The 13,341-nt window shown below is 35.5% G+C and overlaps 1 protein-coding gene across 6 annotated transcripts; it reads left to right on the forward strand.

Annotated features, from left to right (window-relative positions):
* The first annotated feature begins 6,600 nt into the window (after nucleotides 1-6,600).
* On the forward strand, nucleotides 6,601-12,947 carry LOC149531722 (transcription factor TGA2.2-like). 6 transcript variants are annotated; one of them, XM_089809489.1, is made up of 12 exons: nucleotides 6,601-7,513; nucleotides 8,131-8,258; nucleotides 9,193-9,266; nucleotides 9,392-9,571; nucleotides 9,691-9,759; nucleotides 9,904-9,963; nucleotides 10,175-10,252; nucleotides 10,388-10,472; nucleotides 10,898-11,169; nucleotides 11,562-11,801; nucleotides 12,105-12,247; nucleotides 12,387-12,947. In XM_089809489.1, exons 1-12 carry the CDS (start codon nucleotides 7,401-7,403, stop codon nucleotides 12,460-12,462), a joined length of 1,518 nt encoding a protein of 505 aa, XP_089665615.1. In that variant the 5' UTR covers nucleotides 6,601-7,400; the 3' UTR covers nucleotides 12,463-12,947. The 6 variants fall into 6 exon arrangements, with proteins under 6 accessions (XP_089665615.1, XP_089665614.1, XP_089665616.1 ...); XM_089809488.1 differs by having other exon boundaries at nucleotides 7,065-7,513; nucleotides 10,385-10,472; XM_089809490.1 differs by lacking the exon at nucleotides 12,387-12,947 and having other exon boundaries at nucleotides 7,085-7,513; nucleotides 10,385-10,472; nucleotides 12,105-12,251.
* The last annotated feature ends 394 nt before the right edge of the window (nucleotides 12,948-13,341 follow it).

The raw sequence follows: 13,341 nt of genomic DNA on the forward strand, positions 1-13,341 counted from the left end.
AGACTGTATCTAAGCTCTCTTAAAATTTGGAGCTTATCAAAACTTGTTATGAGGGAATTAAGAGTTACTGTTATTACAAAGAATGTTAATTCTCTAGCAGAAGATAACAACTATGTTCTTACTGAGAATATTGTGGAGTGAAGTTTTTTGGAGCATTTTCATGATGGAAGGAAGCTATGGTAAACCTAAAGTAGCATCTAAAGATGGGATAAAAGACCTTGAGCAAATATTTGATTTCAGAATGTAATTAACAACTTTTTCATGTTTGTAAACTATGCAATTAATGCAAGTTTGAGTTAAAGGAATAAAATGGAGTACAGACTTAATTACCATTTCATTGCGATTACATCAAAAGTATAGAGCACTCAAAAGCGACTTGACAAGGCGATTTCAAAGCAAACCCTAAATTTGAAAAAAGAAGAAGTATTTTATTGTTTATTTGCATAATTTATTCGATAAAGTTTATATTTGATAGAATTGTGGATATCTCAGTAGTTCATAATGTTGAGAATGAGGAGAGACCGAAATTGAAAGTTGTTTTCATGAAACCCGTAGAAGGAAACCCTAATTCTACATTATACATTACTCTGAACAATGTAGTGTATTTGGAAGATGTAGGAAGTTATCTTAACAGTAAGTTTGAATCTATTGGGAGCAAGTATATGAACAAAGATATGGAATTAGTCATTAACCATGATATGACTGTAAAGCCCAGATTTGAACATTTGAAAGAACTAGACCTGTTCAAATATCATTTATACTAAGAATTGGATATTGATGAATGGAATCAGTTATACTAAGTAGAATACATGATGGAAAAATATGGATGGAAGATAATGTAGTTGATATTTTAGTCGACCTTATTCATGAGGTAATTGGTCTTAGCTAACAAGGCAGTGTACCTATAGGTGAGAAACTTGTTAAGAAGAAAGTTGAGAGCTACATAAAAAACAATTTATAATGGAAAGGGCATGGTGATTAGCACCATTAAACTGGATGATGTAAGATTCTTGAGTAGAATCATTGCCTACTCTATATGTGCAAATTCTAAAATTGATGAATTGTTAGCCAGATTCATCTATGCAACCTATAAGATATTTGTTGAGAAGGAATAAGTTAATCTTAGTGGAATTTTAAGAATGTAGCTTCTTGAAAACTTGGAGAAAATCAAAAGAACCAAGAATGGTGTGTTCAAATTTTGTCCCTAATCAATCATATATTATTTCATGTACTTAAGAAATTTCCATATTTATTAGTCACAGAGATTATGATCAGTGAGAGATGCATAGTGGAGAAGATCATAGATGTATGTAAAAGACATCTAGTAGATAAAATCTTGGATAGTGGGAATCTAATAATGAAAACATTTCATAATTAATTGAGACAAAGATTCATAATTGCACCTGCAATTGTAGAAAGATTTAAAGAAGATATATGTGTTATGCTTGACACAAATTTTACTTATATTCATGTAGTAGAACATCGAGAAAGATTTCTTGATCCCTTAAGTTATGAATTGGGTGATGAAGTAGAAGTTGGATACATTGATTTATTGTTGAAATCTGAGAAGGACCAAGCTGAGTATAGATTTGGGACTTATGAAGTGATTACCCAGTCAGCCCATTAGGCATCCTTAGAGAAGACATCTCACAAGAAGATAGAGGCAATAATGAAGAAAGCTTTAACAGAGGCTGGTATGATTGACAGTGAGTCATAGGCAGTCAGATAGACTATGAAACAATGCATAACTTATGTGCAACCTTTGTCAGTGTCTATTGTAGATACATCTTCAAAATAGAGCATTCCATATGCAGTAGTGTCAAATGTACAACCAAGTGAGCCAAAGAGAAAATAAAAAAGATTAGTTGAAGCTATGACCACCAAGACAAAAAGAGTCAAGCAACAAGCCATTGGACTAAGAAAGAAACAAAAGACATTGTTGACAATTGTTGAATCTAGTGAAGAAGAAGAAGAAGAAGAAAAAGAAGAAGAACCTAAACATGTAGAGAAGGTAACTACTTCTAAATAGTTAGCAAGAAAAACTCGGCAACCTTGGAAGCTGAAGATAGAGAAGATTAATGCAACCATTGCCAATGAAGGGAACTTTGTTTAGATGAAGAAATTTTATGACTCATAGAATAATATAGAGAAAGATCATATTGATATCTCTACTGTGAGATACATAATAGCTAACGATCTAAAACTTAAGGATATTGAAGGCATGATAAATCAAAAAGTCTATGGCAGACTTATTGAGAAGAAAACACCAACTCGAGAAGAGGACATAGAACTTTAGAAGTCTATGATAAGGATAATATGCAAGACTGATGATGAAGAAGTCAAGAGATTGTTGAACAATCTAGCACCTTACTTGAGAATCAAAGTAAGACCATTTCTTTTTATGGTGGGTGAGAAGGAAAAAATAAGAAGTGAAACAACAACAACCATAAGTCAGATGATGACAAAATCTAAGGTAACACCTTCACCTGCATCCAAAACTTTGGAAGTGTTAGTAAGTGGTGACACAATGCAAATTGATGGGGCCAATGTTACCATTAACATTGATGATACTAATCCTTTTGAGAGCTCAAAATATACCGAATCTCATGATGAGGATATTGAAGATCAATTGAAACAAATTGAAGAGGAGAAGAGACTTTTAGAGGAAGAAAAGAGGAAAATAGAAGAAGCCAAGCAAAAATTGCTTGAAGATGAAAAGAGAAGAATAGTTGAAGAAGAAATGAAAAGGAAAAAAGAGGAAGATAAGAAGAAGAGAATAGAGGAGGAAGAAAAAAGAGAAAAAGAAAGAAAATAGGGGGAAGAGAAAGAAGAAAGAAGAGTAAAAAAGGTAGTTGAAAAGAAGCAAAGGGAAGATGAATCTAAACCATCTAGTTCATCTACTCTACTTTCACTTGCTAGCCTAACAACTGATGATGAAGATCAAACTAACTTGATCTCATCTTTGTCAAAACTTATTGAAAAGAACAGAATAATGAAGAGCCTATAGAGAATCTTGATGGAGGTTACTAACAGATTACACAGTACTCTAGCAGTCTAGCATATAGAGGCAGATCCTGAACAGAGAGCACAAGCAATGCTAAAATCTTTTGATGAGGAATTTACAAATTTTCTGAATGTTACAGAGTCAAAGGCCAAAATTTCACATGATGCTAATTTATTTAGCACTATTTGTCAAAATATAAAGAATGATTTGATAAGTCTTGATACTTGTATCAAAGAATTTTGGAAATGTCAACAAGATGGCAAGATATTGTACATTAAGTGTACCCTATCTCATAAGTTGACCAAGGATCTTGATAGTCAAATTAAAGGTAAGATGAGTGAGCTAGAGGCTCTATCTAGCTAGATACAACATTCTTCTAGTAAAATTGATGACTTTGAAAGACAAGTGGCCAGTATTCATTGTGATATCACGAAACTGGAACTTTAGAAGGAACAAATTTTGAAGAGATTATCGGATTTCAGAGAGTCTATTGCTTTGAAAATATCTATTATTGAGAGATAGTTGGAGGAGTGTGTCAAAGCTAATGACACCTACTCAAACTTTTTATACTCTGATCTTAATGTAGTTGAGATTGCATCATATGTCTAATGTGCAATTCTCACCTCTACTGAATCAACCAAGGATACATGGATAAAAGGTTTAGCCAATCTTAAGGCAAGTTTTGATGATTGCATGAAGGTACTATTAGCTTAAGGCAGAAGAAATTTTTTTTTGACAATAGTTAACAAAATTTTTGACAATAGTTTTTGATAGTCTTTGACATTCTAACTTTTGTCATTGATGTCAAAGGGGGAGAAGATGCATAAGAAAATTGTAAATCAGGTAAAGGAGAAGATAAAATTGTAAGGTATGAAATCATATTGTAAGAGGGAGCATATGTAAGATGGATAAGTTGTAATAGATGATTAATGAAATGCCATTTTATTGTTTTTCACAAGTTTTTAATACTTAGCCTATTTTCCTTGTTTTGTTGCCATCAATGCCAAAGGGGGAGATTGTTGACAATTGGATAATGAAGATATATAATTGTTGTTATTTATGGCAAGACATGATGTACATGCTTACAGGAAACCTTGGAAATAAAGATACTTAGCTTTTGGTACTCATAAAATTGTTTAAGTATGAATTTAGTTTACAATAGTGTATTATTTTGTATGTAACTTGTTACTGACATAATATTATGACTAACAAAGTTAGATGGAGATAATATACATGTTGATGATGACGTGTATAACCTCAGACATCAGTATAGACTGCACAAAAAATTGATATTCGTGTTTTACCAGTGAAATGGGACAACAAAATTAAAGGAAAGGAATTATTTTGTTTACAAAATAATTACTTGAACAATTATGGCCAACATCCTAGATGTTTACTCTAAGTTGGAAAAGTATATTATTGTCTTAGCTGACCTAGCAACAATTTGTGAAAAGGCATGGTATTTATGGAAAGGACATCTTGTGAATTAAAAGTACAAGTTGTGCAAGTATTGTGATATGCAAACTTTCTATGAAAGTGATGTATGCGAAGTTTGAGAAGCTATTTTTGTGATCCAAGATCAAGCTGAAGATCAGAGATCAGTCAAGAAAGAAGTTACAATACCTATATACCAATTACTTGTTTGGGCAATGAGCTCTTATCGTAATTGGAAGCGCATGTTTGGGCAGTGGGCTCATCTTGCATCTATTGTACTACAACTCCTAATAGGGATTCAATGTCTCCTAATAGGGACTCTCTATACTAAATTTGCTCATTGATTCCTAGTAGGGTCCATCCTCTAACAAGGAACTTATATATTAGTCTATTATCTAGTGGGTATCTTTCCCACCAGGGTTTTCCCTTGGCTAGGGTTTCCCTAGTTAACAAAATATGGTGTTATGAGTTATCTTTGTGCATGGTTACTGTTACTGTTCAACATTACTTTATAACTTTCTTATGTATAATTTAAAGTAATTCATAATATCCAGTTGGCGACTAAAGTTTGTAGATTACTAATTCACCCCCCTGCGCCCCCGCACCCCCACCCCACCCCACCCCATATGGTTCGGTAATTGCATTCAACATATTGATGTGGATTGATTAATAGATATGGGAGGGTGGAGCAAGGGCAAGCAAGGGGGGCCTCTAGTGTTCTTTGGATGTTTACAAGTATTGAACCCTGTTAGCACTTTTAGCCCCAAAAATGATAAGATGTATATCATAGTCAGTCATATTTGAGCATTTCCATTGGTAATTGGCCCATTTCTGCACCACTATTGGGACATGTGTTTGCAAGTACTAACAATTTTTAGTGCATGATTTTTGGTGCATCTTTGGGTGAGTATTAGGCAATACTTTGAAATTGCCACTATTTAACCCTTTAACACTTGATGATCTCTAGGGGAAGAGCACCAATAACCAAATGTGTCCCAATAATCACACTCTCTAGACATACTTAACCCCTTAGTTACTAACTTTGAAGGAGCCCATAAATGATAACACATGTAGTAATAACCCATTTTTTTGTAGTTTATTGGTTGGTAATTGCCCATTTGTGCACCATTGTTGAGGCATTTGTGCTTGAATGTTCAAACGTTTGTTCACAAGTATTCACACTTGTGAGTGAACGATTATCGGTGTATCTTTGAGTAGGTATCATATGACACTTTGAATTGGTCACCTTTGATTCTTCGACACTTGACAATCCCAAAATGGAATTTTGTTAATATTCACAAGCCTAGAAATTAATTTTAAGGTGTCAACTCACAAACATAGACAATGATTTGTTTTGTCAAAATCTAACAAATAGTTTAGGTTCTACAAGTGCGAGACGTTAGCATGTGTAGGTAATGATGGTCTTCCACGACAAGGATGTTTCACTAATATCTAGAAACCAAGAATTTTATTTTAAAATACCAACTCACATACAAATACAATAATTTATTTATTTATTGGTTCAAATCTGACATATAATTTAAACTCTACAAATACCTAAATTTTGTTTAGGGTGTGGTGCGCAGCTCTTCCCCTAATTGAGATCTAAAATAGAACAACTATAGATGTGAATTGATGGGAGGAGCTTGGAGTGGTTTAGAGAAATTCCTTAAAAAACAAGTAGAGGTGGGGTCCGAAGGGATTGGTTTGATCTGAATTGGTTTTGGGAGTTGTGGCCGTCCAGGGCATAAAAAATGGATGCTGGTCCCACTTCAAAAGCATTATTAGGTGGCCCTTTAAGGTTTCGAAGCTGCGTGGAAGGAATGGATGGCAAATGTATGTATGCATGAATGAACTTGGTATGAATGAAAGGATGGAATTTCACAAATTATCTCAACATGACATGTTCATATTCATGTGGGTCGCTTTTGCCTGTCTCTTTGACTTTGACTCTGCCGTGGGCTGCCGGTAATAAATCAATACAATGCACAGGGTTTGGGATGTGATTGACAGGAGCATACATGTTATATGATACATTAAAATATCTTGCTTTGAATTGCAAGGCAACGGTAAGAAACAAAGTGGCTAGATTTGAAAATTTCATCAATGTCGCTGTTCCTGGCCCTGCTATAAATAATGGCAGGTCGGCTGGAGAAGGGATTAAAATATGGGTTTTCATCAATCCAAAAATATGTCTCTGAAAATGACCACAAATTTGACATTGTGAAAAATGACTTGTGGAGGAAAAAAAAACCAAATCAATGCTGTTTTGGCAATGGGTGTATGCATGGAAATGGAATCATTAGATCCTAGGTGATCAAGAAGGAGAAACGAAGAAGAAAAATATGTGGTTTCTAAACATGGGTATCAGTGGGTTTTGCTCCCTTTGAGGGTTTTGAGAAGGAAGTTTAGAGGTTTGTCTGATATTAAATTTGGGCAGCAGTTAAAGAGTAGAGTAGAGTAGTGGGTGGTGGGTACGGGCCCTCCATTAAAACAAACAAGACAAAGTTTTTGTGCAGCAGTTAAAGAGTATAAATGAGTAGTAGGTGGAGCATGGGTCCCTGTGGGCTTCAAGACAAACTTTCAGGCCAAGCTTAAGCAAAACTTGGGCACCTTATTGAGGGATACGTTTATTTTCTTTAGGCTAGATGAATGGGAAATGGCATTGGAAGAGGCTTGTTATATTTGTCGGTGGAATTTCAAAGATTTCTGTGTCTATGTAGGATTTGATACCAAATCAATCCTAGAGCTTGCTAGTTATTGGAACAGAGGAATGCTAGATAGAGCCCATCGTGTGGTAATTTATAGTCTAGTTCTACTTCTCATCCTAACTACATATATAGAGATCCTATATACAGTCAGGTATATAGAGGATTTGAAAAGGTTCAAAATTGTAAAATGGATTGTAGAATGTTCAATTCAAACACAGCAAAGATAATAAACTTAGAGAGAATGATGATGAATGGCTGATAGCAGGCATTCTACAGAAATACCCACTTCTCCAAACCAGCAAGTATCTTTGTCACAAGGCATGATTCAAGGGTTTCCATCCTCCTGCCCTACCCTGAACTTCATGTATTAATTCTTTCTTATCTTTATTTCTTTAAAAAATATCCAGTTTTGAGATTTTTCTGTAAGTTTTTAAGTATGCTAATGTTGGAATCCAGCCTTATGTCTAATTGTGCAAGAAAGATCGGCCATTTTCGGGAGCTAGCCATTTGACCTTTTACTGAAGTAAAACCAACCTTCCTTGGCCTCAAGTTAGATTTTTTCTTATTTAACAGTGGGGCTCGAGATATTTTTTCCAACCTTCCATGGTCTGAAGATATATAGATTTTTTTCTTATTTTAATAGTGGGCCTAGAAATATTTTTTAATTCAATAGAAGGGCTAGAAATGTTTGTTGCTTTGTAGGTTAGGTATCGAGAACTTTCTCCTCTTCATTTTTTAATCTGTTCTGTTGATTGAGTCGGTTCAACTTGATTACTGGTTGATACCCATTTCCTTTTTCAGATTTCGTTTTTGGGCACTAGTTGTAGTGGAGGTGCAAGCGTGCCCTTTTAATGCTTCAAGCAATCTGAGTTACAGTGAAACCTGTACAATGTTTGCAAATATATGTATGTTATACAAAGCAAAGGTGTTTCAAGAATTAAAGACCAGCTGACCTTGGTGAAATTTCTTTGCAAATTATAGATCGTCAAGAAGCACTGGATTGGAAGCTTTCAAAGACCACCATGAAGTATATGATCTTGCAGAGCTGGAGAGGGCTATCATCTTGAACCAAGAACAAGGACAAAATCGTTCCGGGCTTGCAGAAAGACGTAGGTGTTAAAACACTAGTAGCAGTAAGCTACTGCAGTCTTCTTTAGCAGTACTATCTTTTAGTATTTGAAGTATATCCTGGGCAGTGAAGTTTGTATTTTGAAGTTTGTCTATCAATGTCTATCTAGCAAACGGATACTGATTGGGCAGTGAAGTTTGTATTTGGAGTCGAAATTCAATCTTTCCTGTCGAATTTGATCAAAATCCAATCTTTCCTTTCCAATATGGTTCAAAATTCAATGTTTAACTTTCGAATCTGTATAAACGATACGATTTTTTTTGCAGCACTTTGATTAATAAATGCTTTGAAGAAATCAATCAGACAGGGATTATCTGAACGCAAAAGAATCATAGCGAAGGAATGGACTCAGAAAAGTACTTTTGTTTGTTCATATCCTACTCTGGATAGCTTGTCTTGCCAGGGAATTTCATCACATTGAAAGCCTACAATGCAGAATTTACCTTATGCCCTACACCACCTGACAAACAAGATATCCTCTGACGGTCCCTCTAATTGATGTGGCTAATTAATTGATTGTGTGTAGCCTTTCTTGGCAATCCCATTACACGCAATCACAGTAACGGTACGAACACCTCATGTCACAATCCGCACACTCCATGCCTGCATTTCTATTCATCACTATTATTACTTGTCAGACAAAATAACTTTACAGCTGATGCATTTCATTCGTCACACATTCCTAGTTATAAAATTCCATTTTTCCTATACTTCCTTTGATCCAGTTCTTCCCATTATTTCCCCTACAAATTTCTGAAGCATGTAGAATGCTGGTTGAGTGACAAGAAAGACTCGATTTCTCAATTCCTTCACTTCCATATTTGCAATTGCAGCTCCTTTCCTTTTATGGACATGAAAAGTTTATATTGAGATTTTGTCAGGCTTAAAGTTGATTGTAGCCCTTTTTTTAACAGAAGGCTTTGGGATTTGCCCACCTACGCTCACCAAATTTTCTTCATGGCCAATGCAATTTGAGCCATTCCTAAAGGTGAAAGTTACATATTAGATACACCCAATTCGTAGCCGTTTTGTTTTTGCTGTGTAGTTTTTTTTTTTTTACTTCCATCCATTCATTTGATGTGAAAGATTGATGTAATGTGTAAACTTTTGCAGGCAACTGTAACTCAATCTGTAGAGAGTACAGATTCGGGATCTGTGCAGTATAGAGGAGATCATCGAGTTGAGCTAAGGTCGGCAAATACTGTGCGACTTCAGGAGCCTCAACGACTCTCTGACATGGCGGGAAACAGTACCCGCACAGACACGTCAAATGAGATTGACAGGGATTCAAAGGTACAAATTCACACATCCCTGGTGAAATTCGAATGTCTATTCAGTTGTTAATGGAATAATACCCATTTGAGTGACTGAAATCAGAATTAGTGATGTATTCATTGTTTGGCATGGCGAAGCCTGAGACGAATCGTAGGGGCCCAACTTCAAGCTCTGAACACGAGGCCTCAAAGACTCTTGATGCCAAGGTATGGGCTTTACCACCCACTTCAAGTCTGCAGAGAACAGTTGTAATTACATCCATCAAAATAAAAACCCAGTTTTTTGGATTAGAATGCAGTTTTAAGCTTCGCTTCTTGATTTTGATAGAACGATTCAATTTCTCATGGCAGACATTGAGGCGGCTTGCTCAGAATAGAGAGGCGGCACGGAAAAGTAGGCTGAGAAAGAAGGTAATTGGTTTTCAATCTGTAGTCCTTTATGCATCAATATCAATGATGGATTATGGAATGCCATTTGAAACGTTGATAAATAATTTAGGCACAGTCAAATTTAAAGACTTGGGCACAATGAACTCCAACAAGACAGCAAGAAGCATCATGAATTGTGAAAACTTAATATCATGAACAAGAAAGTTTAATGGCGTATGCCGGTTTATTGCAGGCCTATGTTCAGCAGCTAGAGTCAAGTCGAATGAAGCTCAGCCAGATTGAGCAAGATCTTCAGCGAGCAAGAGCACAGGTTAAAAAGAAAATTCTCGATTTTAAATCATTTTTCTTTCGACAAAATCAATAAATTCTCAATACCCAATTCTTAATTAATGCCTGGCTGTATAATCTTGATATGAATCCTTCTGATGTTCACATATTACAGCAGGGTCTATTGATAGGAGGAACTTCACTTCTCAACGACCAAGGGTATTCAGGTGCAGGTGGTCTTGTCAATGTTCCTTTAAGCTCAGGTTTGTACTCTTTCATTCAAAAACTTAAAGACTGCGCATCGTTGAAAGTAGACAGGCATTCAAACCTTGAGATTAAAGAGTCAAAACAATCCACGTATGCATTACGTTGAATCAATCAAAAGATTCACTACATGACCAAAAATTTCAATTGATGAATTGAATGCATGAATGTATAAAATCTGAACATCATGTGCGAGACTTCAGCGGTTTAAGAGATCAAGATACGTAAAATTAAAATAAATTTTCAATTTTTTTCCCTATTTGTGTGCTTTTGTATGGAATCTTGATCAAGAAAATGGCCACTTCGTGAAGCCTTGTCAAAACTGATTGAATGTGAATATTTTACACAATCAATACTACAAAACATTATTGCTTATTCTTATGGATTATGGAAAACTGATATTCTTAAAACTGGAATGGGTCAGGAGCGGCAATGTTTGACATGGAGTATTCGAGGTGGGTGGAGGAGCAACACCGTCATATGAGCGACCTGAGGGCAGCATTGCAGGCACATCTCCCAGATAACGACCTCCGCTTAGTTCTGGACAATTGTCTTTCCCACTTTGATGAAATTTACAGATTCAAGAGCATGGCTGCAAAAACAGATGTTTTCCACTTGGTTTCAGGCATGTGGAAAACTCCTGCAGAGAGATGTTTCATGTGGATGGGTGGATTCCGCCCCTCTGAGCTTCTCAAGGTACATGAATCTTTCCTACTCAAAATCCGATTTCTTATTGAAAAAAACTGAAGCAAACAATATTGTGAGATTTCTGGATTAGATGGCGTAAAGAATTTTTATCAACATTTTGGATCACATTACATGATTTCCAGATTAGATGGTGTAAAGGTTTTCATCATCAATGTTTGGGATCACCTTACATCTGAAACGTTGACGATAAATAATCTTACACCATCTAAACGAAAAATCTCATAATATTCAGATGGAATATGGAAATCTGATAGCTTTGAAGCAAACAAATCAAGACCCCAGTTTTAATTTTTGTCGATTAATATACAAAAGAAAGGAAACAAATTTATCAATTCAACATAAAACTTGTATGTAAACATAAATGATTTGTGTGTTTATAGATCCTGATCCCTCAGCTGGAGCCCTTGACAGAACAGCAATTTCTGGGCATCTGTAATCTACAGCAGTCATCACAGCAAGCAGAGGATGCTCTTTCACAAGGCATGGAAGCTCTCCAACAGTCTCTCTCAGAAACCATTGCAGCAGGTTCTCTGAGTTCACATTCCAACGTGGCAAATTACATGGGACAGATGGCAATCGCCATGGGTCAGCTTGCCAATTTGGAAGGTTTCGTGCGACAGGTAACCTCATTTGAACACTAGATCAGTCAACTAATTTCTAAAATGTACTGATGTGTAAGTTATGAAAAAATTACTTTCAGTAACACAAACAACTTAAACATCACACACTAAAACTTAATATATCCATGAATCCCGATAATTTATACATTGATACATCCTAAAAACTAAATACACATAACTGCAATTACCACCTTATCTCGATTCCATTGCCCTTCTAGATTGAACCCCCAAAATGGTTCTTTTATATGATTCTAAATTGAACCTAAATAAAAATGGTTATTTTATATAATGTATGTTTTACAGGCAGACAATCTGAGGCAGCAAACGCTGCATCAATTGCACCGACTACTCACAACACGTCAGGCCGCCAGATGTCTCCTGGCCATTGGAGAATATTTCACCAGACTAAGGGCCCTCAGTTCTCTCTGGTCTGCTCGTCCAAGAGAGTAAGTTAAACTAATCCACATTTTCAGCAAAGAAAAGCATTTTTCATGAATCTAAACATGTTCCCTTCCAATCTAATCCATGAGAATAAAACATTATATTAATACATTTAGACAAATAACGATGAAAATCTATGAACAGGCGGTTATTGGTTGATGGAAGCTGCTCGCCTGCAACAACTACTCCATCTCATGACAATTATTTCTCCACTTCGTAAAAATTATTCACACGCTTAGTTGTTATAATTATTATTGGGATTTTGACTGCCTAACCAGTAAAACTAAATACTTGTGTCCTGCAATTTATTCTTCATCAGCAGCCCAGAAGTTCACGTACAATATTTATATGTATTCACTGTTCATACATCTTCCCCATGTATTGAATAGAGCCGGGAAAACTAATGTTTATAAACATAGAGAACTTGAGACAAAAAAGATTGAAATAGGGCGTGCGATCCGCTGATGGGGAATATATGCATATCTTGGTGTAATGGGCAAAATTCTTTTATTATTTCTGAGCATATACCAGTTCATCTTAGATAAGTAGATCAGACGAACGCAGTGACGCCATGTACAGGACAAGATTGAGTATTTTTAAGCATTGTGTATTTAAATTATCTACAGAAAATGTTGGTGGCCTGAACAATTCAATGTACAAATCCGTTTGTTATTAGTAATTTAACAATTTGATCCATTTTTAAAACTAGTTTTATTATTTTAATGGGCGTGAGAGATCGAGTTTTGTTGATTGTAGAAGATTTGATGGCTCGTTTATCAATAACTCGTGGATGGTTTGTGTAGTGTTGTTAAAATGACATTGTAGAATTGTTTGTTGATTCATAAATCTAGGATCATGTCCTAAATGCACTTGACATAAAGGATATCTCTTCAGATTTTGGCTCCTATTTGAAGGAGCTAATAATTGGTAAGTATGCAAGTATGATGCCATTGTTCTCAAGATGAAATTGTAGGATGGTTTTGTTCAATTCTAAGTATGGGGTGGTATCTTAAATGATTTGTAAGTGGAAGGTATCTTTAAGACTTTGGTTCTTACTTGAAGAAATCAGTAATTGTTAATATGGTAGATTAATAATTTT

Source organism: Cupressus sempervirens, chromosome 11 (assembly GCF_028749045.1).
Source record: "Cupressus sempervirens isolate cs-2001-9-10 chromosome 11, ASM2874904v1, whole genome shotgun sequence".
In the NCBI taxonomy this organism is placed as follows: domain Eukaryota; kingdom Viridiplantae; phylum Streptophyta; class Pinopsida; order Cupressales; family Cupressaceae; genus Cupressus; species Cupressus sempervirens.

What these genes read in the sequence shown, in the direction of transcription:
- LOC149531722 (XM_089809488.1), top strand. Translation starts at nt 7,401, where the DNA reads ATGGCTGATAGCAGGCATTCTACAGAAATACCCACTTCTCCAAACCAG. An exon ending in AAAGTAGGCTGAGAAAGAAG is followed by an intron (nt 9,964 to 10,174) that starts GTAATTGGTTTT and finishes GGTTTATTGCAG; the next exon opens with GCCTATGTTCAGCAGCTAGA. An exon ending in GCCCCTCTGAGCTTCTCAAG is followed by an intron (nt 11,170 to 11,561) that starts GTACATGAATCT and finishes GTGTGTTTATAG; the next exon opens with ATCCTGATCCCTCAGCTGGA.